Consider the following 23,365-nt stretch of genomic DNA (forward strand, 5'->3'; position numbering starts at 1 on the left):
CCGCATATTAGTACGACTACAAAAGAGAAATCACTGTTGGCAACAAACTTCTGGTTGCTCCATGCTGATTTGTCAGACAAAAACTTCGTGCAAGCTCCACAAGATCGTAAATCCATGGATGGTGAATATGACAACCTGCTACTGGATCCACTAATCTTTCTACGGGTAAGGGTTGCGGATCAACTCAGCAATATCGTCGACAAATTGCTCTGATGTAAACTGAATCAAGTACTCAACATATGCAGCAATTTGATCCTTCATTTGCTGACCATCTCGTGGTGGAGGCCAAAATAGTGAGGAAAATTGAAGACGATCAATCCACGTTTCACTAGTATCAGCCATAGTAGAAGCCATCAAAAGCTTCCAAATCTCAAACTATTCCCCTCTTCATTTGTTCCACACATGCTGTCAAGTTCCGTTCCAAATGCAACTTTGAAAATTGAATCCAGTGTTGATTTCATGAAAAGATCTTGAATTTCTAACTTAGTATTGGACATTGCAGCTTCAGACACAATATTTGCAAGTTTTGCTGCATTCTGCAAGGGCTAAGCAACCTGTATGTCTTGTACTTTCTTGCAAGATCAGTCATATAATGATGAAGTGTGTTGAAGTTCATCAACTGATTAAATACAGTTCCGGCAACAGGATGATATTTTTCATCCTTTGTGTTTTGCCCTTCCCATGGCCTTGACTCCATCCATCTGTCAGGAACCAGAATATGGTTTGGAAGAATGACATGTTGACGCGGTGGAACGTGTAAATTCTCAAGCTTCTTCTGCAGTTCAGAAGCAGCTTCCTCCGAATCAAGGACCTTAGACACAGACGGCAACTGTATGGTAGCTTCAGCTGAGACAACGGAAGACTCAGATACGCTAGCTGGTCCGGAAACCTGGTTAATTGAATGTGTTGGCTTTGGTTTCCACTCCTTAATAGAATCAGCTTTCCGAAGGCCGCTTATCTGTTGTGATCGGTTGTTGTTATTGGATGAAGGGCGGCTAACTGAGGTGGTCCCATGTATTACTGTTGATGAAGATGGCACCTCAGGAACATGGTTCTTTGCCACTGCTGGTGATTTTCTTTGATTCTTTCCTTGAAAAGAGCTACCAGTCTCAGAAGCAGAAGACTTGTTCTCAGAAGTGTTGGCCACATTTAATTCCGTAGGAGGACGTTGGCCTCCCACTTCCCGCTTAATTGCACCAACAGCACCAGGAAAACGTGAATCATTCGATGGAACCAGTACTGGGTCTGAAGAAGAGAAGCAGACAGCTGATGACGACGACGGTCTAGTTCCTAACCCGTCACTGATGGAAGGCATTGACTCTCTTTCAGCAACAACTTTTACACCTTTGTCTGAACTATCAGAAGGAAAATCCTTACCGACAGTAACATTACCACCATCCGATGGACTAATTCTATCTACATTTACAGTAGATGAAGGGGCTGAATTAGTAATTCCAGATGATACAGTTGTAGGCCCATTGGCAATAGCTGGAACAGTGCTTGTTCCAGAACTTTTTTCTAGCCTTTGTCTCTTGCGAACCTGGAAAAGGAGGCACACCCCTTTGAAGTTTCTTGGTTATGACTTGGTGTGGATGGTTGGACAAGGTATGCACCAAGTGATTTGCACAAGTTTGAAGGAATTTTGGAATGACAAAAGGCAAAAGTCAATTATTGGCCGAAGTCAACAAATGGTCAAAATGTGTTTTCTTTATGATTTCTTTGTAAATGGATATTCAATGGACAATTATGGGTGAATTTTGGGTTTAGGGAATTTGGATTGACTTTGGTCAAAGTTGACCAAAAAGTCAACTGTTGACCAAAGTCAACAATTGGTCAAAGTGTCAATTTTTGTGTATTTTTTGTATGGAATCAAATGTAATGAAATAAAATTGAAATGGATTAACAAAATGGTTTGAAGTTTGTTTCACAATTGGTTTAATCATAACTTGAATGTTTGACTCTTGAAAAGAAAATAACTTGACTGATAATGTGTATGAACAAAACCATGAAATAAGACCATAAGGTTAGGATTTGACATAGTATCCATGAACCAATAATATGACCAGCAAGTGGCTTGAAACACAAGAAACTTGGTTGTTCAGATGACCCAGACCATAGATACATCCACACTCACATGCACAACACCATGCCTTTGGACCAAGACCAATCCTCATATAAAAACCAAAGTAAGGTTAGGCCAAGCATGCTAAACAAAAACATAAAAAAATTCAGGACCAAAATCGGGGTATGACAGTTGCCCCTATTTAAGCGTCTTCAACTAGAGAATACGAAGCAGGATGTTCTTCACATGATCGTAGTGGGAGATGGTTAAATACTAAGGAGACCCGGATTTTGATCATGAATCCCTATGAAACAATGCCTGTCAGCATCGTCAAAGAAGCAATCTCAAAAGAAGAATCCATCTGGTACGGTGAAAATCGGTCTGAGTACCGAAACAGGAAGTTGACCTGAATACCAAAATAAATGGTAACACAGGAATACCCATGGCCTGAACGCCGCACTAAGCATCGGAATATGAGAGTATCAATGTTGGTCTGATCACCGGAAATCTGGTCTGAACACCACTTCGATCTGGAAATCGGAAACTGGCCTGAATGCCACTTCGGTCTGGATACCGGGAAAACTGGCCTGAATGCCACTTCGGTCTGGATACCGGGAAAACTGGCCTGAATACCACTTTGGTCTGGATACCGGGAACTGGTCTGAACACCACAAGTTCTTCGTCCTGATTGTTGAGAACTTCTTCGATCTGGAAATCGGAAACTGGCCTGAATGCCACTTCGGTCTGGATACCGGGAACTGGCCTGGACGCCACTTCGGTCTGGATACCGGAAAAACTGGCCTGGAATGCCACTTCGGTCTGGATACCGGGAAAACTGGCCTGGAATGCCACTTCGGTCTGGATACCGGGAAAACTGGCCTGGAATGCCACTTCGGTCTGGATACCGGGAAAATTGGCCTGAATGCCACAAGTTCTTCGTCCTGACTGTTGAGAACTTCTTCGATCTGGAAATCGGAAACCTGGCCTGAATGCCACTTCGGTCTGGATACCGCCTCGGTCTGAACACCGGAAAATTCTTCACGCCTATCAGCATCGGTGAAGATAACAAAACAGTGATACGTGATCCGGCACGCATGCCAAAGATGCAAGCTGGGGATAACAATCGAAAGATTGACCAAAGAGTGCATGAGATATATTATCTATAGCCGTCAAAACGTAGATAATACACTCGCATGGAAGATTATCCATAACCGGGTTGTAGGTTGTTAAATGGGTAAACGACCGAAAAGAAAGGCAACGGGGTACCAGACTAGGTATGCAAAAGACGACCAATCAAAAGAGGATAAAGTTGCTTACTCGGAGCAAGTATCCAAAGGGGACAAGACTATCAATACCACAAAGAGGGGATTACATCTACCGGTTTGTAGGCAGAAAACCACAGAAAAGTAACCAGTCATCGACCAGGATGAGCACAAAGGGTTAGCTCTGCTAGGGGATGGAAATGGGATTTTACAACTACCAGTTAGTAGGTAGAAAACCACAAAGATAGGACTTACAACTACCGGTTCGTTGGTAGAAGCCAAAAATTCCGCTGAGGGTGAGATGAATGAGTGCCGGTTAGTGAGCAACCATTCATTTATGCCCCAGAGAAGTACAAGAGACAGCGAACAAGAAGCCAATTTAGGATCGATCCAAAAAGGCAAACTGAATCAAGACTCATCCTAATGAGGAAAGAAACTCAATAGGGAAAACCCATCCCGTTAGGGAGGGAACGGAAACAACCGTCATCCACGAGGATGTATCTCAGTGGGGAAATGGCAGGAAAGGATATACACTTTCTGCTTAAGGGGTTGGCTCTACATGGAGAGATCAGACACACCCACATCCGCTAGGGAAACAGACCCAAGCTGGCAAGACGCTAACAATTGGGGAGTAACACTGCTGGGGATACCCACTCGACTAAGGAGTCACTTGCTGGGAAAACACCAACTTCTCAACCATGCTGATGAACCCAATTCTGAAGCCGATCCAATGGCGCGATGCTAAACTCTTTCCATCAACCCAATCTCGGCTGGTCACCACGGCCTAGGGCTAATGGACATGTTTGCAATGTTGATGCATGAGTTTTTTTTGTTTTACACAATGCCCCATGATCATGGAAATGCTATGCACTAATGATGCAAAATGCTATGCTTATCTAAATGATGAATGCATAAACACACGTCTCCTCCAGAGACAAACACCGGGGAACTCCAGGAACTGTGCTGAGGATCTTATAATCACGTCAACTTCCACCCTGCTGGGGAAAGACAAACCTTGCTGAGGATGCACTCCATCGAACCCGAACTACTTGGAGATTACCCTGCTAGGGGAGGCAACCCATTCTTATCTCTACTGGGGATGATTTTCTCCAAACCCGATCCGCTTGGGGATAATAAGTCATGAACAAACTTCAGTCTGAGCACTGGAAACAAACTTCTGGCTTGTCACTTGGAATACCGAGAATGTTTTATGCTTGCATGCGTATGTTTGAATTTTACGATGGCGTAATGCTCCGTGAAAACGGAAATGCTACGCGATTTGGGAGGATGCAATGCAATATGATTCTACATGCAGGGATGCGAAATGCTGGGGAAAATGCCAAGCTGAAGCAAGGAATCCCGTTGGGGAAATGATTATAATCTTCTGGACCCTGGCACTACTGTTGGAGATACACAGCATAATGAACTATGTGGGGAGATGAACGGCCGCGCGGTATTCTAGTAATGGCGAGATACCGAGGCTCTGACTGGGGAGAGAACGGCGCTGTAAACCTATTGTTGGGGAATCAATAGTGGTTCTGGCAACCATAATCTACGAGAGATGACTCAGCAGGGGGAGGCAAACACCGATACGGTACCGAGGTTATGCTTCCAGGCAAGAGATCAATCGATCTGGGATTGAAAACATCGATCTGGCATCGGACTCTGAGGAGCAGCTGCTTCTGCTGGGAAGATACAGTCTGGCATTGTCAACTCCGTTGGGGATATACAGTCTGGTACTGTTAACTCCGCTGGAGATATACAGTCTGACACTGTTAACTCTGCTGGGGAGTGAATAGTCTGAAACACATGCTTGGGAAGCACCGTAGTGAGAAACTGCTAGGGATCTTAAGGAAATGCCCCGAGTGTACCTGTTCTGAATAGACAATCCAAATCACTTAAAATTTATAGCAATTTTAAATGTTTATTGAGCATGTACCTATAAAGCCCTTATGTGTCATGATGCAATGTTTATCAAAAATTCGGACGTCATTTTTGCAAACAAAACAGTAAAATGAAAATGAACACATAGATGTACTGAATAACATGACTTTATTGATTGAATGGCCTCTGAATAGGCATTTACATCAGGAAGCAATCCCTGGAAAGAGGTAATTGCACAAAAGATAAAATATAAATTAATCTAATGGCAATGTGAAATGGATTTCTATTGGGTTCCAAATCTGCTATGACTCGCTCATCTTCAAGATCCTCCAGATGATCAGCCTTCTGAAAAAGGTGATTGGACTGTTTCCTACCCTTCTGAAAGTTTCCAGTCATCGACACAAGACGAGATTCAGAACTAACTCAGAACGCAGTCATTCGCTTAATCCCTAACTTTTTCCTGGATCGCCCTTTCGGGTTTTCAATCCACCGGGATACCCATTTTTGCCTAAGTTGCCTTTTCAGGTTTTCAACTTACCGGGTGTACTATCTTTTTTTATTTTTAACCCCTAATTTTTGCCCGAACCTTTTTCATTTTCTTGGTTCGTCGGGATGCCCATTTTTTGCCTGGACTGTTCCTTTTACTGTCCAGCGGGTCTATTTTATGCGAAGTATTTTTTAACTGCGTCTGAGTTTATCGGGGAAGTGAAGTCTTCACCATCCATCGTTGCAAGCATTAAGGCCCCACCATCGAAAACTTTGGTGACAATATAAGGTCCCTCATAGTTAGGAGTCCACTTGCCCCTGTGATCTGTTTGAGGAGGAAGGATCCTTTTCAACACTAAATCTCCGACTTGGAAACACCGAGGATGCACTTTCTGATCAAAGGCCCTCTTCATCCGACTCTGATACAACTGCCCATGACAAATGGCTGCCATTCGCTTCTCTTCGATAAGACTCAACTCGTTGAACCTTGTCCGAATCCATTCAGCTTTGTCTAGCTTGACATCCAACAGGACTCTTAGAGAAGGAATCTCCACTTCAACAGGTAGGACTGCTTCCATACCATACACCAGGGAGTAAGGGGTCGCCCCGGTCGACGTACGTACTGAAGTACGGTACCCATGCAAGGCGAAGGGTAGCATCTCATGCCAATCTCTGTACGTAACGACCATCTTCTGCACAATCTTCTTTATGTTCTTATTCGCTGCCTCAACAGCACCATTCATCTTAGGACGGTAAGGGGAAGAATTGTGATGCTGAATGCTGAAGTTCTGGCACAACTCCTTCATCATTTTGTTATTGAGATTGGAACCATTATCCGTAATGATTCTCTCGGGAATCCCATAGCGACAAATGATTTCCTTCTTAATGAAACGGGCAACCACATGTCTGGTGACATTCGCGAATGATTCTGCTTCGACCCATTTGGTGAAATAGTCGATGGCAACGAGGATGAAGCGATGCCCATTGGAAGCGGTCGGCTCAATCTTTCCAATCATGTCAATGCCCCACATCGCAAACGGCCACGGCGAAGACATCACATTCAGAGGATTCGGCGGTACATGCACCTTATCAGCATAAATCTGGCATTTATGACACTTCCGAGCATACTTGAAACAATCTGATTCCATGGTCATCCAGTAATAACCCGCCCTTAACAATTTCTTAGCCATTGCATGTCTGCCGGCGTGAGTACCGAAGGAACCTTCATGAACTTCCTGCATTAACATGTCCGCCTCGTGTCTGTCCACGCATCTGAGCAAAACCATGTCGAAGTTCCTCTTATACAGCACATCGTCTTTATTCAAGAAGAAACTGCCTGCCAATCTTCTCAAAGTCTTTCTATCATTGTTGGATGCCCCTGCAGGGTACTCTTGATTCTTCAGAAAGCACTTGATGTCGTGATACCAAGGCTTGTCATCAACTACTAATTCAGCAGCAAACACATACGCGGCCCTATCAAGGCGCATTACATCGATCCTGGGAGCATGGTTCCACCGAACCACCTTAATCATGGAGGATAGAGTAGCAAGAGCATCTGCCATCTGGTTCTCATCACGAGGTATATGATACAACTTTACTGTTGTGAAGAAAGTCAACAGTCTTCTCGTGTAATCTCTGTAGGGGACCAGAGTGGGCTGGAGAGTATTCCAATCACCATTCACTTGATTGATCACTAGAGCTGAATCTCCAAAGATGTCTAGAGTCTTGATTCTCAAATCAATGGCTTGCTCAATACCCAAGATACAGGCCTCGTACTCAGCTTCATTATTGGTGCACTCGAAAGTCAGACGAGCGGTGAAAGGCATGTGGGCACCTTTCGGAGTGGTAATGACAGCATCAATTCCACTTCCTCTGGCATTGACGGCCCCATCAAACGTTAAAGTCCACTTTTCATCTGGATCAGGTCCCTCCCCAACAACTGGCTCTTCACAGTCTTTCATCTTGAGGAACATGATGTCTTCATCTGGAAAATCAAACTTCATTGGCTCATAGTCTTCAATCGGTTGTTGAGCAAGATAGTCTGACAGAATACTCCCCTTGATGGCTTTCTGGGATGTATACTAGATATCATACTCTGTCAATACCATTTGCCAACGAGCAACCCTTCCGGTGAGAGCTGGCTTCTCGAATATACACTTGACTGGATCCATCTTGGAGATCAGTAAGGTTGTGTGAGTCAGCATGTATTGTCTCAATCGCTTAGCAGCCCATGCAAGTGCACAACATGTCTTTTCGAGCATTGAGTATCTCGACTCGCAGTCTGTGAATTTTTTACTCAGGTAGTAGATGGCATGCTCCTTTCTACCTGTCTCGTCGTGTTGACCGAGAACACAACCCATGGAATTGTCGAGTACCGTCAAGTACATAATCAGCGGTCTCCCTGGGACTGGAGGCATAAGGATAGGAGGATTCTGCAAATACTCTTTTATCTTCTCAAAAGCCCTTTGACAATCGTCGTTCCACCTGATAGCCTGATCTTTCCTCAACAATCTGAAGATTGGCTCACACGTGGCTGTTAGGTGAGAGATGAACCTTGCAATGTAGTTCAACCTCCCTAAGAAACCACGAACTTGCTTCTCTGTCCTTGGCTCAGGCATCTCCTGTATTGCTTTTACTTTGTCAGGATCTACCTCAATCCCTTTTCCGCTAACAATAAAACCCAGCAACTTTCCAGATCTCACCCCGAAAGTGCACTTGTTCGGATTAAGCCTCAGCTTGAATTTCCTTAACCGCTCAAACAGCTTCTGCAGATTCACCAGATGTTCTTCTTCTGTCTGAGATTTGGCAATCATATCGTCCACATAAACCTCGATTTCATGATGAATCATATCATGGAATAGAGTCACCATAGCTCGTTGATATGTTGCCCCAGCGTTTTTCAGACCAAACGGCATCACCTTATAGCAGAAGGTGCCCCATGGGGTTATGAAAGTTGTCTTCTCCATGTCTTCTGGTGCCATCTTGATTTGGTTATAACCAGAAAAGCCGTCCATGAAGGAGAATACCGAGAACTGAGCCGTGTTATCCACCAAAACGTCGATGTGAGGTAATTGGAAATCATCTTTAGGACTGGCTCTGTTCAGATCCCGGTAGTCGACACACATCCGTACCTTTCCATCCTTCTTAGGTACTGGAACGATGTTTGCGACCCATGGCGGATAATTGGTAACCGCTAGGAACCCTGCATCCAACTGTTTTTGACTTCTTCCTTTATCTTGACAGCCATCTCTGGTCTTGTTCTTCTGAGCTTCTGCTTGACCGGAGGACAACCCTCTTTGAGAGGTAAACGGTGTACCACGATGTCTGTGTCAAGCCCTGGCATATCCTGATAAGACCAAGCGAAGACGTCAACATACTCTTGCAACAGTTCAATCAACCCCTTCTTTACATCATCTTCCAAAGCAGCCCCTATCTTGATTTCTTTCTTGACTTCCTCGGTGCCAAGATTAATCACTTCAGTAGACTCTTGATGCGGTTGAATGACCCTTTCCTCCTGTTTTAACATCCTGGCAAGTTCTTCAGGGAGTTCACAGTCTTCATCACCCCCTTCTTCAGCTTGGAAGATTGGGTTTTCGAAGTCGAAACGAGCCATAGCAGAATCGTTATCAATAGAATCCGGTGATGTGCATCTGCATGAGTGATGGTATGTGCTTATGAGTGTGAACAGTGAGTGAAAACTAAACAAAACATTGCCAAATATTTTTATTTTTTTGAAATTTTGAAAACTGTAAAAATAGAAAGACAGTGAACAAAATATTTGAATGCAAAAGACGTCCTTCATTTATGATAAACAATGCATGTATTCACATAGATGAGCCCTACAATGAGTCATTATTCCCTGGGCGGAACGTAAGACTTGGACATGCATGAATAAACAAAGAAAAATTACTCCTCTAGAAGAGTGACTTGGACAATTTCCTCGGAAGACCAATTGTTGATGACTTCACCCGGGATCCTCGGACGCACCCAGTTGTCGATGTCACAATCACTATCCCCATCTTCATCGTTGATTGCAAAAATCTGGCCATATTGGATGACGCCAGCACTGGAGAAAGTAATCGGGCCCTGACGAGTCTGAAGTGCTGAAGTTGTAGAAGTCAGCACTGGTTGATACCCAATCCCAAACTTGTCATCTTTCATTGGTAACTCCAACAAACGTCCCCAACCGGGAGCAATACCTGAATCCACCAAAGCTCGCGCCTGCTTGAAAGATGAGATAGGGGCGCCTGCTTTAACCTCTTCTACCGGAGCTGCATCCTTGATCTGAACTGACTCAAAGGCCTGACAGAGAGTCTCATGAATTTCACCTTCTACCTCTACATACTTGAATGTAGCCAGGTTACTTACCAGTATGTCCTCCTCACCACAGACGGTGACAATTCTTCCATTGACTGGGAACTTGATCTTCTGATGTAGTGTTGAGGAGACTGCCCCAGCATTGTGGATCCAAGGACGACCCAGAAGGCAACTGTACGAGGGACTGATATCCATCACATAGAATACGGTGTTGAAGATTTGTGATCCAATCTGAATTGGCAATTCTACCTCTCCAAACACCGACCTCTTAGAACCATCGAAGGCTCTCACCATGAGATCGGAAGGTTTCAAGATCAAACCTTCTACTTCTAACCTTGACAGGGCTCTCTTGGGCAGCACATTGAGAGAGGAACCTGTATCCACCAGAACATGAGATAACACTGTGTCTTTGCATTCCATTGAGATATGCAAAGCCTTGTTATGGTTGCGTCCAGCTGGTGTTAAGTCAGAATCAGTAAAGCCCAGCCCGTTGCTTGCATGAACATTTGCGATGATCCCTTCTAGCTGGTTTACTGAGATCTCCTGAGGCACATATGCAGCATTAAGGACCTTCAGAAGTGCCTCCCTGTGTGCCTCTGAACACAACAGGAGTGAGAGAATGGATATCTTAGACGGCGTCTGAATCAACTGATCGACTACTTTGTAGTCGCTTTTCTTTATAATTCTTAAAAGCTCGTCCACATCATTCGAGAAAGTAGGCTCTGAACTAGTCTGGGGTGCAGAAGTGCCCTCATTTACAACTTGTTTGCCTTTGGCCTTAGCCGCGGCATCAGTGCTCTCAGCTTGGGTAACGGGTGGCGAGAATAGTCTGCCACTCCTGGTGAATCGCCCGATTCCACCAACATTGTCCACTGCGGGACCTTCAACTTCAAGTTCAGACTTTTGACCCTCTTCTACCTTCAATGGTCGTTCCACCCCATGATCGTGTGTGTATACACTCCCCCCATAATGCCACGGAATGGCCCTTTCACTGGTGAAAGGTAAAGGACCAGGGGTTGTGATTGTCATAGCGGTCGGTCGCACTGGTGGAGCTGGTTGCGCTTCTGGCACACTGATCTGATTAGTCGGGTAAAAGATGGTGATGGTAGCGACATCATAGTCATACTCGGGAATCTCATTCATTGAAACAAAAACATCCGGAACACCGGAATCAAGTTCAGTTACATCAAAATCAGACACATTGTTTGGTATATCATCAACAACATTTGGAAAATTAAATACATCAATGGGAAATACACAATCAGCAGGAACAACATCTGTGAATTCTTCAAGAGCGTCTTCACACACCTCTTCAACTAACCCTTCAGCAAATTCTTTGACAGACAAGTCTTCAACTTGGAGGGTACCATTGTCAAGCAAGACCTGGATACCCTGTTGCAGCTTCAAGCAATCCTTACCCTGTGTAGCGCATCCCGAACAACCTTTCCCACAACCGGGGAAGACATCGGCCTTCAACAAGCATTCCTTAATTTCCCACAACGGGGTCCTCAACTTCAACACATCCTTAACGGACTTGGCTTCTTCTTCCAGCATATTAATGTTTGCACCACCATGCTGTGGCATGGGATTATTGACGACATTTGGAGCCGGTGCAAGGCTGATAGCCTTTGAATCAATGAGGTCCTGAACTACGTGCTTAAAAGCTTTGCAGTTCTCAATATTGTGGCCAGGTGCCCCAGAGTGGAAGCTACACCTAGCGTTGGCATCGTATCCCACCGGAAGTCTACCCACAGGAGGAGCCAGAGTGCGTAGCTGCACCAGTTGTAGCTGTTGAAGATTGGCAAGCAGTTGAGCGCACGACATTGGAAGAGTGTCGAAACGCCGGTCCATCATCCTCTGCCTCTGTTGATAGATGGGTCTGTTACCTGGTTGTTGTTGTTGTTGATACTGAGCTTGCTGACGTTGTGGTTGCTGTTGTTGGTATTGATTCTGTTGACGCTGCGGTTGTTGTTGTTGTTGTAGTGGTGCTGCAGCCGGAATAGTCACAGCCGCAACATACGGTTGCTGATGATAGTTTTGAAAATTATTCCTCCGGTTATCCCTGTTTTGATATGAAGATGCAGAATTCACACCCCCTTCCCTCTGCTTCTGTCCTCCCATAAATGGCTTCTTTACTCCTGATGAAGATCCACCTCCATTGTAGCTCTTGTAGGTCTTCAGGTAATTCTCTACCCTCTCTCCCGTAGAGACCACATCAGCAAAGTTAGAGGCATTGCACCCCACCAGACGCTCAAGGTAAGGTCCAGGCAACGTATTCATGAACATGTTGGCCATCTCCTTTTCCAACATGGGAGGTTGAACACGGGAAGCTGTCTCCCTCCAGCGTTGAGCGTATTCCCTGAAGCACTCATTGCTTTTAAGAGACAGGTTCTGGAGTTGAGTTCTGTCTGGGGCCATGTCTGCATTATACTGGTATTGCTTCACAAAAGCCTCCGCCAAATCCCTCCAGCAACGGATATGGGCCCTATCCAATCTCATGTACCATTCCAGGGATGCCCCAGCTAGGCTGTCCTGGAAGAAATACATGAGTAGCTTCTCGTCATCAGAGTACGCAACCATCTTCCGGAAGTAGGCTTGCACGTGGGTCTTCGGGCAAGAGCTGCCATTGTACTTGTCAAAGATTGGGACTTTGAACTTTGGTGGGACCCTCACGCCTGGGACCAATCCCAAGTCAGAAACATCTACCCCCAGGGGGTTTTGTCCTTCTACCGCCTTCAGCCTCTCCTCTAATCTCCTGAACATGGGATCCATGCCATGGCCCATGCCAAAGTCTTCTGGCAGCAAGAACTGATCATCTTGATCATCGTGGATGGGTTGTTGATCAGGGTTGTTATGTGGGATTGGGATAGGCCCCGGTCCATTAACCTCTGCATTTGGAGGATCAGTCACGACCTCTGGTTGAGTAGTTGCAGGATTCCTTTGTATCATTTGTCTAATCTCTTGCTGTCCCTGCGCTACTCCCTGGACCACGTCCATGAACTGGTTCATGCGGACCCTCATCTCTGCGAGCTCTGCTTGTAGATTCTCCATTGCTCTTTGCTGGTTTCTGCGGGTACCGTACCGGTGAACTCCTGAATCGGCTATCCTGCTGATGGAACACCAAATAATATGAGAACACCGCGGCAACACCTGTTATGCAAGAATATGCAAAAATGAAATGTTAATGCAATGACATGTTTATCACTTCAAAAAGGTATTCTACCCCCTTGATTCCAGTCTCACGAGAAAATCGAGCCATAGATAAACTTCGGAGATCAAGATGCAATAGAGAGAAGGTCTTCATATAGATAAAATCAAAGAGAATGGCCTTAGCCGATAGTACATCAAAAGAGGATTTCCACAACAAGCCTGTGGATCATCACTACACAGTAATAAAGCAAAAGTAAAGGGAGGAACAGAAATCAGGACTCAGCCTCCTGTGTACAAACCATAAGGACTACTCCTCACTTCAGCCAGTAATGCTATCGTGTCGGGATGATTTGGAGATTCTGTCAAACGCCGGATAAGCAGATTCCTCTGGTGAATAACTCCATCCATCTCGTTGATGTGCTCTCTGTAGTAATTCCCATCATCCTCTCCGAATACCTCTTCAAGTCTGGATTTCTTCAAACCTACCAACACCTTAAGTTCTTCAATCTGTCCTCGAGCCTCATTGAGTTGATCGGTGATGTAACCATTGGTAGAACGAGCACACAGAAGCTCATGGTTCTTCTCTTTCAACAAAGTCTTCAATTTCTCCATCTGACCAGTCAGTTCGGTCACCATCTCCTCCTCATTTGCCTTCCGAGAATTTGAAAATGCATCCCATCGCTCTTGCCACCCTGCCAATTTACCATAAGCATCCATTAATTGTTGCTTGACTCGCTTCAACTCAGAACTGGATGATCCCAAGGCCTTGTCTGTCTTCCTGAAGAAGTCCACCTCCACAGCTAATTTCCTTTCTGCTTCCCCTTGCAATCTGACGGCTTCCCCCTTCTGATATTCTGCCTCATGGAATTGATGCATACAGTCTTGCAACTTCGCACTTAACTCTGAGTTCTCGGTTTGAAGTCCCTCCATGGCATTCTTCAATTTGCCATACTCCTCTCGGCTCACCATTGCTGACTGCGCAGGAGTAGGTGGATACAAAGGTTCTTCTATAGGAAATGGCAGACCAAACTCTTCAACTCTTCCTTGAAGCCACTCTTCATACAGAGGATACGTCCTACAATCTCCTTTTCCAAGCACAACTCTTCCTCTCTTGATCACCTTGAGCCAGGCCTCAGCTGCCTTACGGGATACAGTCAAATCAGGCGAAGAATGGAAAAACAGTGATTCTTCCACGTCCTTTTCCAAAGGCGGAGTTCTTAAAGCATATCCAAACTGTCTAACTGCTAGAGAAGGATTATAGTTGATTCCTCCTCTTCTTCCTACCAACGGTACATTTGGGAAATTCCCACAACTGTGAATAATATCTGCCCGAAGCAAACTCCTGTCAGACCACCAAGAAATATCTTCAGCCCTCAACCCCATCAATCTCTTCGACCAACTTAACGAGTCCTCGACATCAACGAACGCTCCTGATTTGGGTAGGTGAGAACTGAACCACTTATAAAACAAAGGCGCACAACAATTCAACAATCCTCCCTTTCTATTCTCATTCCTGTGATGCACCGAATGAAGGAAATCTCCCAACAAGGTCGGCACTGGATTTCCCAACACGAAGAGGCGTATTGCGTCTATGTCCACAAATTTTGCAACATTAGGGAACAGGACAATCCCATACACACAGAGAGCCAACACAGCATTGAAACCCCTCTGGTCACCATCTTCAAGCTTCTTCTTTGCCTCTCCCAGTAAGAAACTCAAATGAAAACCGCTGACTCCTCCCTTCTGACACATATTAGCCTTCAAGACTGATTTCCCCAAATATGTGGCCGAAGCAACCATGCTGAGATCGGGTATAAGCTCAGAACTGTAGAATAACAACTGTGACTTAATAGGAACTCTGAGAAAACTGGAAATCTCCTCCAAAGTAGGGACCAAAATATAATCCGGGAATGTGAAACACCTCAATGGAGGGTCATAGAACTGCAGCAGTGTAAAGAGAGCATCGTGTTGATCTTTGGAGAGAACCGTGACGAAGCTTAGAATCAAACCGTAATCTTTCCGGAATCCTTCTAGAGAATCGTGATCCATTGACTTCATCAGTTGTTGAATAGGCTCCAAACAAACCACTGGAAACTTGTAAGCGACGTGTCTCTTTCTGCCAATATCCATCTCAGGAGAACCAGAAAACCCCGACCGGAATCAAGAAGAAGATGTAAACCCCCTAGAAATGGATAAACATGTGTTAAATGATATGAATGCAAAATGATGTGATGCAATGCAGTGACATGGAAACCAAGATTGCTGTATCTGCTTGAACATCTGTCGGGTTGCACTGTCTGAAGAGAAAACCACTGAAGAATATAACACAAAACCCAAAACTCTGCTCCAGAAAACCGGGTTGGTTGGAGGTTAAGGTTCCCTGAATTTAGCCCGCCCCTCACCGGTAGGTTCTAAGAACAGAAGTTTGTCAGCTTCATCCCTTCAGTCGAGAATAATACGTTTACCACTGAAGGTTTGGCATTATTACGGGATAAAAGACCTCTACTGACTCCCCTCAACAGGACATCCTAAAGCAAGTTCCCAGTCTCGGGGTCCTCGGATTGATCAACGAGAATGCGCCCACCAGAGCTAACATAATCACGTCTCGGAGGAGAGGCCTCGACTGAGTTCTCGGGAAATGGTCACCAGAGTCGATGATTTCTAAAGGAATATCTGTCGTTATGGAACACCCATAGGACAAAATATATCCAAAAGAAACCTCGTCTGGAATGTGGGTCTCATGAACGACTTAACGTAGCAACATACCACGCAAGCCTCATGACTATCCACTCTAACACCTATGTGTACACTCAAGCCTGGGTAGTGGGCTTATCTCTCGTAGAACAGTCCCAACCCAACAAACAAACAACCCACAGATACAGCAAGCATATGTACATGAATGCAATAAGGTAAAGCAGGTAAATGCTGAAAATAAATAACTGTACAAAAGAATAAACACCCAACAAACAAGAAAACTACAAAAGCTAGGAGGGACTCGCTTAGGGAAACCACATCCCCAGCAGAGTCGCCAGCTGTCGCAACCCGAAAAATACGGTCTGCGAAAAAAACAACCGGCGAGAAAGAAATGACAGAAGAGTCGCCACCGTGCGTTATTTATCCCAAAGGAGGGAAAGGAAACGCTCGAAGTAAACCTGGAGAAAGGAAAGGAAAAGACAAGGTCTCGCATCCAAATCTTGGGTTCGGGAGTCGATTATGCGAAGGGAAGGTATTAGCACCCCTACGCATCCGTAGTACTCTACGGGATCCACTCTTGTTGTTTCTTGTCTAAAGGGTGTGCGTTTATCTAATGTACTATTTACTAAAAAAAAGGGTCAAAGAAAATGACTCGCACAGATGTCGCATCCACTGCATACGTATCTCATATGAGTATGAGAATCAGAGTCTTCGTAGCTCGGCTACCTATGGGTTAAGGATAAGTGTGCTCGCTAAGACATCGCGCCTTATGCCTACGTATCTCATCGGGAATGAGAATCAGAGCAAAACGTAGTTCAGCTAACTACGGGAACAAAGGTCTCGATTGCAACTAGGGCAAGAGAAAGGGAAGGTCTCGATCGCAACGAGGGCGAGAGAAAGGATCGCAACGAGGGCGCAAGGAAACAAGGATTAGTTGTTAGTTGTTAGTCAAACTCGGCAAGACATCGCATCTTGTGCCTACGTATCTCATCTGAACATGAGAATCAGAGTTGCCGTAGTTCGGCTCACGCACGCCAAACAAAACAAGACACCTACACACAAAAAGGTGGCAAACATGGAGCCCGACTGCCAATCACTGGACTTACATCAGCATCCGAACCAAAACACACACAAAAGGGCAAACGTGGAGCCCGACTGCCAATCACTGGACTTACATCAGCATCCGAACCAAAACACACACAAAAAGAAAAAGAAAGGTGCCCGGAGTGGTCTCGCACGACCACCTGCCTACATACCTCGTCTGGAACAAGGATCAGGGCGATGTAGTTCCCCTACATAGGGGGGTTGCCATCTGAACACGGACTTACAAAGGAGGACACCAGTTGTGTCAAAGGAGAGTGGGCGATGTATTCGCGTCCTAGCAGTAGGTGTCGCAGCTCGCTGAATCGAGTCTTAGGCAGTTACCTCTTTGCAATAGAACGGACTACATGCCACGAGATCGGAGACGCTCGGAGAGGTCTAAAAGAAATGGGGAAGCTCTGCCCTAGTGTTGTCATGCAATATGTACTTAAGTGTTTAGGATTTACAAATGGGAATATCTACCTAAGGTTAGCATGCAAAGAATATGGGAATTCTACCTATGTTATCATACAAAGGGTTCTATCTAATGGGTGCTACCTAATCGGAACAAGAATCGACGAATGGAGCGAGGAGAAGTGTGTAGGGATAAGGGTAGATGGCGATGCATGAAGCAATCGACTTACAAGGTTGATGGCGATGCATAAAGCAATCGACTTACAAGGTTGATGGCGATGCATAAAGCAATCGACTTACAAAAGGGGGGATGAATACGTGCTGGTTCTGTTCGGTTTTGAAAAATGATTACTCGACGTTGGATCGAGGTTTTGATCTTGTTTTGAAATGGTTATCGAATGTTCATTTTAATTCTTGTATTAACAGGTGAATAAAGAATGAAAGAATAAATATTATACATTTCATGGGAGAGGGATACATTTGTTATGAATGGGGGTTGTCATGGCAATCAAACAATATAAATATATGCCTCATACATCATACAAGTAGGCAACAGTTAATCAAACAAGTAAGATATAAACAAGTATATAATCAAATCAAATAATCAAAGAAATGAAATGAATGAGCATTAAACAACGTATGGGTGTAAGTGCAAGGGACATGTCTCATTGTAAGAAAGCCCAAGAGTAAGCTATGTGAGGTTGATGGCGATGCTTAAAAAGCAATCGACTTACAAGGGTGTAAAAAATGGGCTCGATATTAAATCGAGAAAGTATGATTTTTTTTATAATTTTTTTAAAAAATGGTTTTTGAACTATGCATTACTAACAAATGAAATTATAATAAACATAAAAAAGATATTAACAAAATACTAAAAGAATAAAAAATACTAAAAGAAAAATAATATAACTAAAAGAAATAAAATGCTAAAAAACACCACTCATGAGTATTGAACCCACCCCACTCAAGAAAATGCACACTGCCCTTCTCCACCAGACCACTCAACAATATTTGCTACTAAGATACTATCATAAATATATGAACTGGGCTAACAGATTTAAAACAAAATAAAAAAAAAACAAAACAAACATTTTTATGGTTTTTTATTATCTCTGTTAAAAATAAATTAAGCTAAATAAAAAATAATAATAAAAAATAAATAAATAATAATAATAAAAGAAAATAAGAACATATAAACATTTCTGATTTTTTATTAAAAAGAACAAAATAAATTAAATTAAAAAAGAAATAATTAAAAATCAAGAAAAAAAAAAAAAAGAAAAAAGAAATGGAAACAGCAGAAGCATCGTCTTCCTCACTCCCTCTCACCTTGCGAACTCAACCTTAGCTAGCAATGGCGAACTCGCACTTCTCGTCCCTCTTATGACGCCGCTCATCAACGAAACCCTCTTACTTCTCAAAACCCAACGAACCAAACCCTCTCAACTTTCACAAATATTTTCAGACAACAAGCTAGGAGAAAAATAGAGAGAAAGAAAGAAAAGTCCTTACAAATGTCGCAGTGGTGGCGGTGAAGAACGTACAGATGCTGGCCTCCAGGTAATCAATCTTGGGATTTTTAGGGTCTCTCCTCAGATTTCGCCTCCCAGTTCTTTGTTGTTCTCTAGGGTTTTTTTTACTAATTTGCCTCTCCTCTTTATATTCTGTGAATTAGGGTTACAAATGGGGTCCTTGCTGTTCAAAAGGAGTGTTTCTGCAAAGCATTTTGGATGCTCAGACACATAATTACTCTATCCATGTTAGATTCAAGAAAAGGTATCCTTCATAAACTTTCCTCTCTGCTTTGACCTCATACCAATTTGGGATGTTTTTGGACTTTGCCCTCTGACTGTTGGTTAATGATTTTGCACTTTGGATTTTGCAATTTGACTGATTAATGTGTTCCCCCCTTATTTTTTTTACCGCAGTAAAAGAATGGTGAGCATGGTTTGCTGCAACCTTGTCGAATTGGCCTTGCATTGCCCTGCTGCTGATTATTGCTACTTTGCAGGTTCTGACATGGAATGGCTTGAAGCCATGCATTGAGCCATGTTGATGTGGAAGTGGTCATCACTGGGGTGGAGGAAGTCGCCCTGCTAACTCCAGTGGAAGCAGTAGTAGCACTAATGCCACCGATTGCTGAAAGAGACGAGCTACTGTTGCTAAAGTTACTTGATACGGGAGATGGAAAGGAAGAAGAGAATGAAGGGCCTGAAACAAAGGATCCACTATTTTGATTTGAACTGTCCAAATTTGAATATACTGTTTGGTGGTGTCGATAATGATGCAGGTGCTGCAGATGAAACCGCTAGTTCTGCTGTCCTAACAGAAAAGCCAGTATTTGTGTTAGTCTCAGCATCACCACCATCAGTTTCACGAACTTTCTGCATAGAACCAGTCGAACCAGCAACAGTGGTGAAGCTGATGGAGCCTCCCGACTGAGAGTCAAAAGAAGCACCAAACTTCAGAGAAGATTCACCACCAACTATGGATGAAGTAGTAAATGGGATTGGAGGAACCTTGAAAACATTTTGATTGGTGTCAAAATTCACGGGTGGAGCATCAGGACCACCCTCCTTTGAGGGAACAGCTTTCTCCAAACCAAATACCAGAGCTGATTTGGCTGTCTCCTTTGATGAAGTAACAGAAGTTGATATCTCTGCTGACGAAATAATCTTATTCTCCAAATTAAACAAAGAAGGATTAGAAATTGACCCATTTGGTAAAGCAGGCTTGTCAGAACCGAAACCTGTTACTGTTGTAATTGCAAATGTAGCTGCATTGTTGTTTGGACCAGAGATAGGTGACACCTCAAACTTCTCATCAGCCTTAGGCCCTTCACCAACTTTCATAAAACTTGTGGATGGCAATACCATAGATAATGTTGAGGGACTTTCATGTGCAATGACATCAGAACCAGGAGAAATTTTATCTACCATAGTGGAGCTTCTTGTTTCTTTCTCCATGGGAGTACTCAGAAGCTGCATCTGAATTCATCATCTGTTGTAAGAAAACATTTTCTACTTCTAATAACCCCAAGTCGTCTGGAGAGGATGATACAGAGTGATATCACTGATGATGGGCTGATGCGGATGTTGCGAGTCATAAAGAAAAATGAAAAACTCCAAGCATTCCAGACAACAATTTCAGAAATCATTTTCAGCTCACCAAGATCATAGCGGTACATGAAGCATATCTGACATGCAAATCCAACAGTGCACTCTTAACAGCAGGAAGAATTCTTGGGTTATCAAAATCACTGATACAAACCAGCAGGGCCTATGGATTATGGACGCAGTATCAAAACCTATTATTCCTCCAAGGCGTAAAGCAGCGGCTGTAATCGTACAGTAACGGTTTCAACTCAGGAAATAATGCCAACAATTCACTTGGTTAAGTTACACTTCGATGTCGGTCAGTCAAGAGCGAAGGCAATTAATCTCTCAACTAAGGTTAATGCTCTAAAAGTGAATTTCACCCCAGATGAAATTATGCCGAATGTTGGTTCACCGTACTATGAGCATCCCGCATAATGTAGTTTGTTGCCGTAAAATGTTCTCACGTTTTATTTGTGCTCAATAGTGTTGTGTTATACTGTCCAAGACCTCCCACATCAGGAAACATGGTCTTAGTTATAGTTTCAAAGAATCCTTCAGACCTGGCCTCCTCAGATAGTTTATCTTCACATAGATTAGGATCATCAAGGAACTTATCAATTGGATTTCCTGTCAAAAGGTCCTCTGGTGGCTGCACATGGTGACTGGAAAATATTTCAGAATTAGGTGGATGGACATCTTGTGGTTCTTGGCCTTCATCTCTGCTTCAGCCCGAAAACTTTTTCTGGACAACTTTGAAAAGTGCTTATCACCAACCATACAAATTGGACACGATGGATCATACTTATCTGCTTCTGCAGTCATAGTCTCTAAGCATTCTGCATGAAATGTGTGACCGCATATTAGTACGACTACAAAAGAGAAATCACTGTTGGCAACAAACTTCTGGTTGCTCCATGCTGATTTGTCAGACAAAAACTTCGTGCAAGCTCCACAAGATCGTAAATCCATGGATGGTGAATATGACAACCTGCTACTGGATCCACTAATCTTTCTACGGGTAAGGGTTGCGGATCAACTCAGCAATATCGTCGACAAATTGCTCTGATGTAAACTGAATCAAGTACTCAACATATGCAGCAATTTGATCCTTCATTTGCTGACCATCTCGTGGTGGAGGCCAAAATAGTGAGGAAAATTGAAGACGATCAATCCACGTTTCACTAGTATCAGCCATAGTAGAAGCCATCAAAAGCTTCCAAATCTCAAACTATTCCCCTCTTCATTTGTTCCACACATGCTGTCAAGTTCCGTTCCAAATGCAACTTTGAAAATTGAATCCAGTGTTGATTTCATGAAAAGATCTTGAATTTCTAACTTAGTATTGGACATTGCAGCTTCAGACACAATATTTGCAAGTTTTGCTGCATTCTGCAAGGGCTAAGCAACCTGTATGTCTTGTACTTTCTTGCAAGATCAGTCATATAATGATGAAGTGTGTTGAAGTTCATCAACTGATTAAATACAGTTCCGGCAACAGGATGATATTTTTCATCCTTTGTGTTTTGCCCTTCCCATGGCCTTGACTCCATCCATCTGTCAGGAACCAGAATATGGTTTGGAAGAATGACATGTTGACGCGGTGGAACGTGTAAATTCTCAAGCTTCTTCTGCAGTTCAGAAGCAGCTTCCTCCGAATCAAGGACCTTAGACACAGACGGCAACTGTATGGTAGCTTCAGCTGAGACAACGGAAGACTCAGATACGCTAGCTGGTCCGGAAACCTGGTTAATTGAATGTGTTGGCTTTGGTTTCCACTCCTTAATAGAATCAGCTTTCCGAAGGCCGCTTATCTGTTGTGATCGGTTGTTGTTATTGGATGAAGGGCGGCTAACTGAGGTGGTCCCATGTATTACTGTTGATGAAGATGGCACCTCAGGAACATGGTTCTTTGCCACTGCTGGTGATTTTCTTTGATTCTTTCCTTGAAAAGAGCTACCAGTCTCAGAAGCAGAAGACTTGTTCTCAGAAGTGTTGGCCACATTTAATTCCGTAGGAGGACGTTGGCCTCCCACTTCCCGCTTAATTGCACCAACAGCACCAGGAAAACGTGAATCATTCGATGGAACCAGTACTGGGTCTGAAGAAGAGAAGCAGACAGCTGATGACGACGACGGTCTAGTCCCTAACCCGTCACTGATGGAAGGCATTGACTCTCTTTCAGCAACAACTTTTACACCTTTGTCTGAACTATCAGAAGGAAAATCCTTACCGACAGTAACATTACCACCATCCGATGGACTAATTCTATCTACATTTACAGTAGATGAAGGGGCTGAATTAGTAATTCCAGATGATACAGTTGTAGGCCCATTGGCAATAGCTGGAACAGTGCTTGTTCCAGAACTTTTTTCTATCCTTTGTCTCTTGCGAACCTGGAAAAGGAGGCACACCCCTTTGAAGTTTCTTGGTTATGACTTGGTGTGGATGGTTGGACAAGGTATGCACCAAGTGATTTGCACAAGTTTGAAGGAATTTTGGAATGACAAAAGGCAAAAGTCAATTATTGGCCGAAGTCAACAAATGGTCAAAATGTGTTTTCTTTATGATTTCTTTGTAAATGGATATTCAATGGACAATTATGGGTGAATTTTGGGTTTAGGGAATTTGGATTGACTTTGGTCAAAGTTGACCAAAAAGTCAACTGTTGACCAAAGTCAACAATTGGTCAAAGTGTCAATTTTTGTGTATTTTTTGTATGGAATCAAATGTAATGAAATAAAATTGAAATGGATTAACAAAATGGTTTGAAGTTTGTTTCACAATTGGTTTAATCATAACTTGAATGTTTGACTCTTGAAAAGAAAATAACTTGACTGATAATGTGTATGAACAAAACCATGAAATAAGACCATAAGGTTAGGATTTGACATAGTATCCATGAACCAATAATATGACCA

General features: G+C 43.6%; 1 protein-coding gene across 1 annotated transcript; it reads right to left on the minus strand.

Moving 5' to 3' along the window:
- Window positions 1-478: 478 nt before the first annotated feature.
- Window positions 479-20,315, minus strand: LOC127129570 (cell wall protein AWA1). Its single transcript, XM_051058723.1, has 3 exons — window positions 19,613-20,315; window positions 19,451-19,560; window positions 479-1,540 (listed from the first exon to the last, which is right to left on the minus strand). The coding sequence occupies exons 1-3, from the start codon at window positions 20,313-20,315 to the stop codon at window positions 479-481; spliced, it is 1,875 nt and encodes a 624-aa protein (XP_050914680.1).
- Between the last annotated feature and the right edge of the window lie 3,050 nt (window positions 20,316-23,365).

Source organism: Lathyrus oleraceus, chromosome 3 (assembly GCF_024323335.1).
Source record: "Lathyrus oleraceus cultivar Zhongwan6 chromosome 3, CAAS_Psat_ZW6_1.0, whole genome shotgun sequence".
In the NCBI taxonomy this organism is placed as follows: domain Eukaryota; kingdom Viridiplantae; phylum Streptophyta; class Magnoliopsida; order Fabales; family Fabaceae; genus Lathyrus; species Lathyrus oleraceus.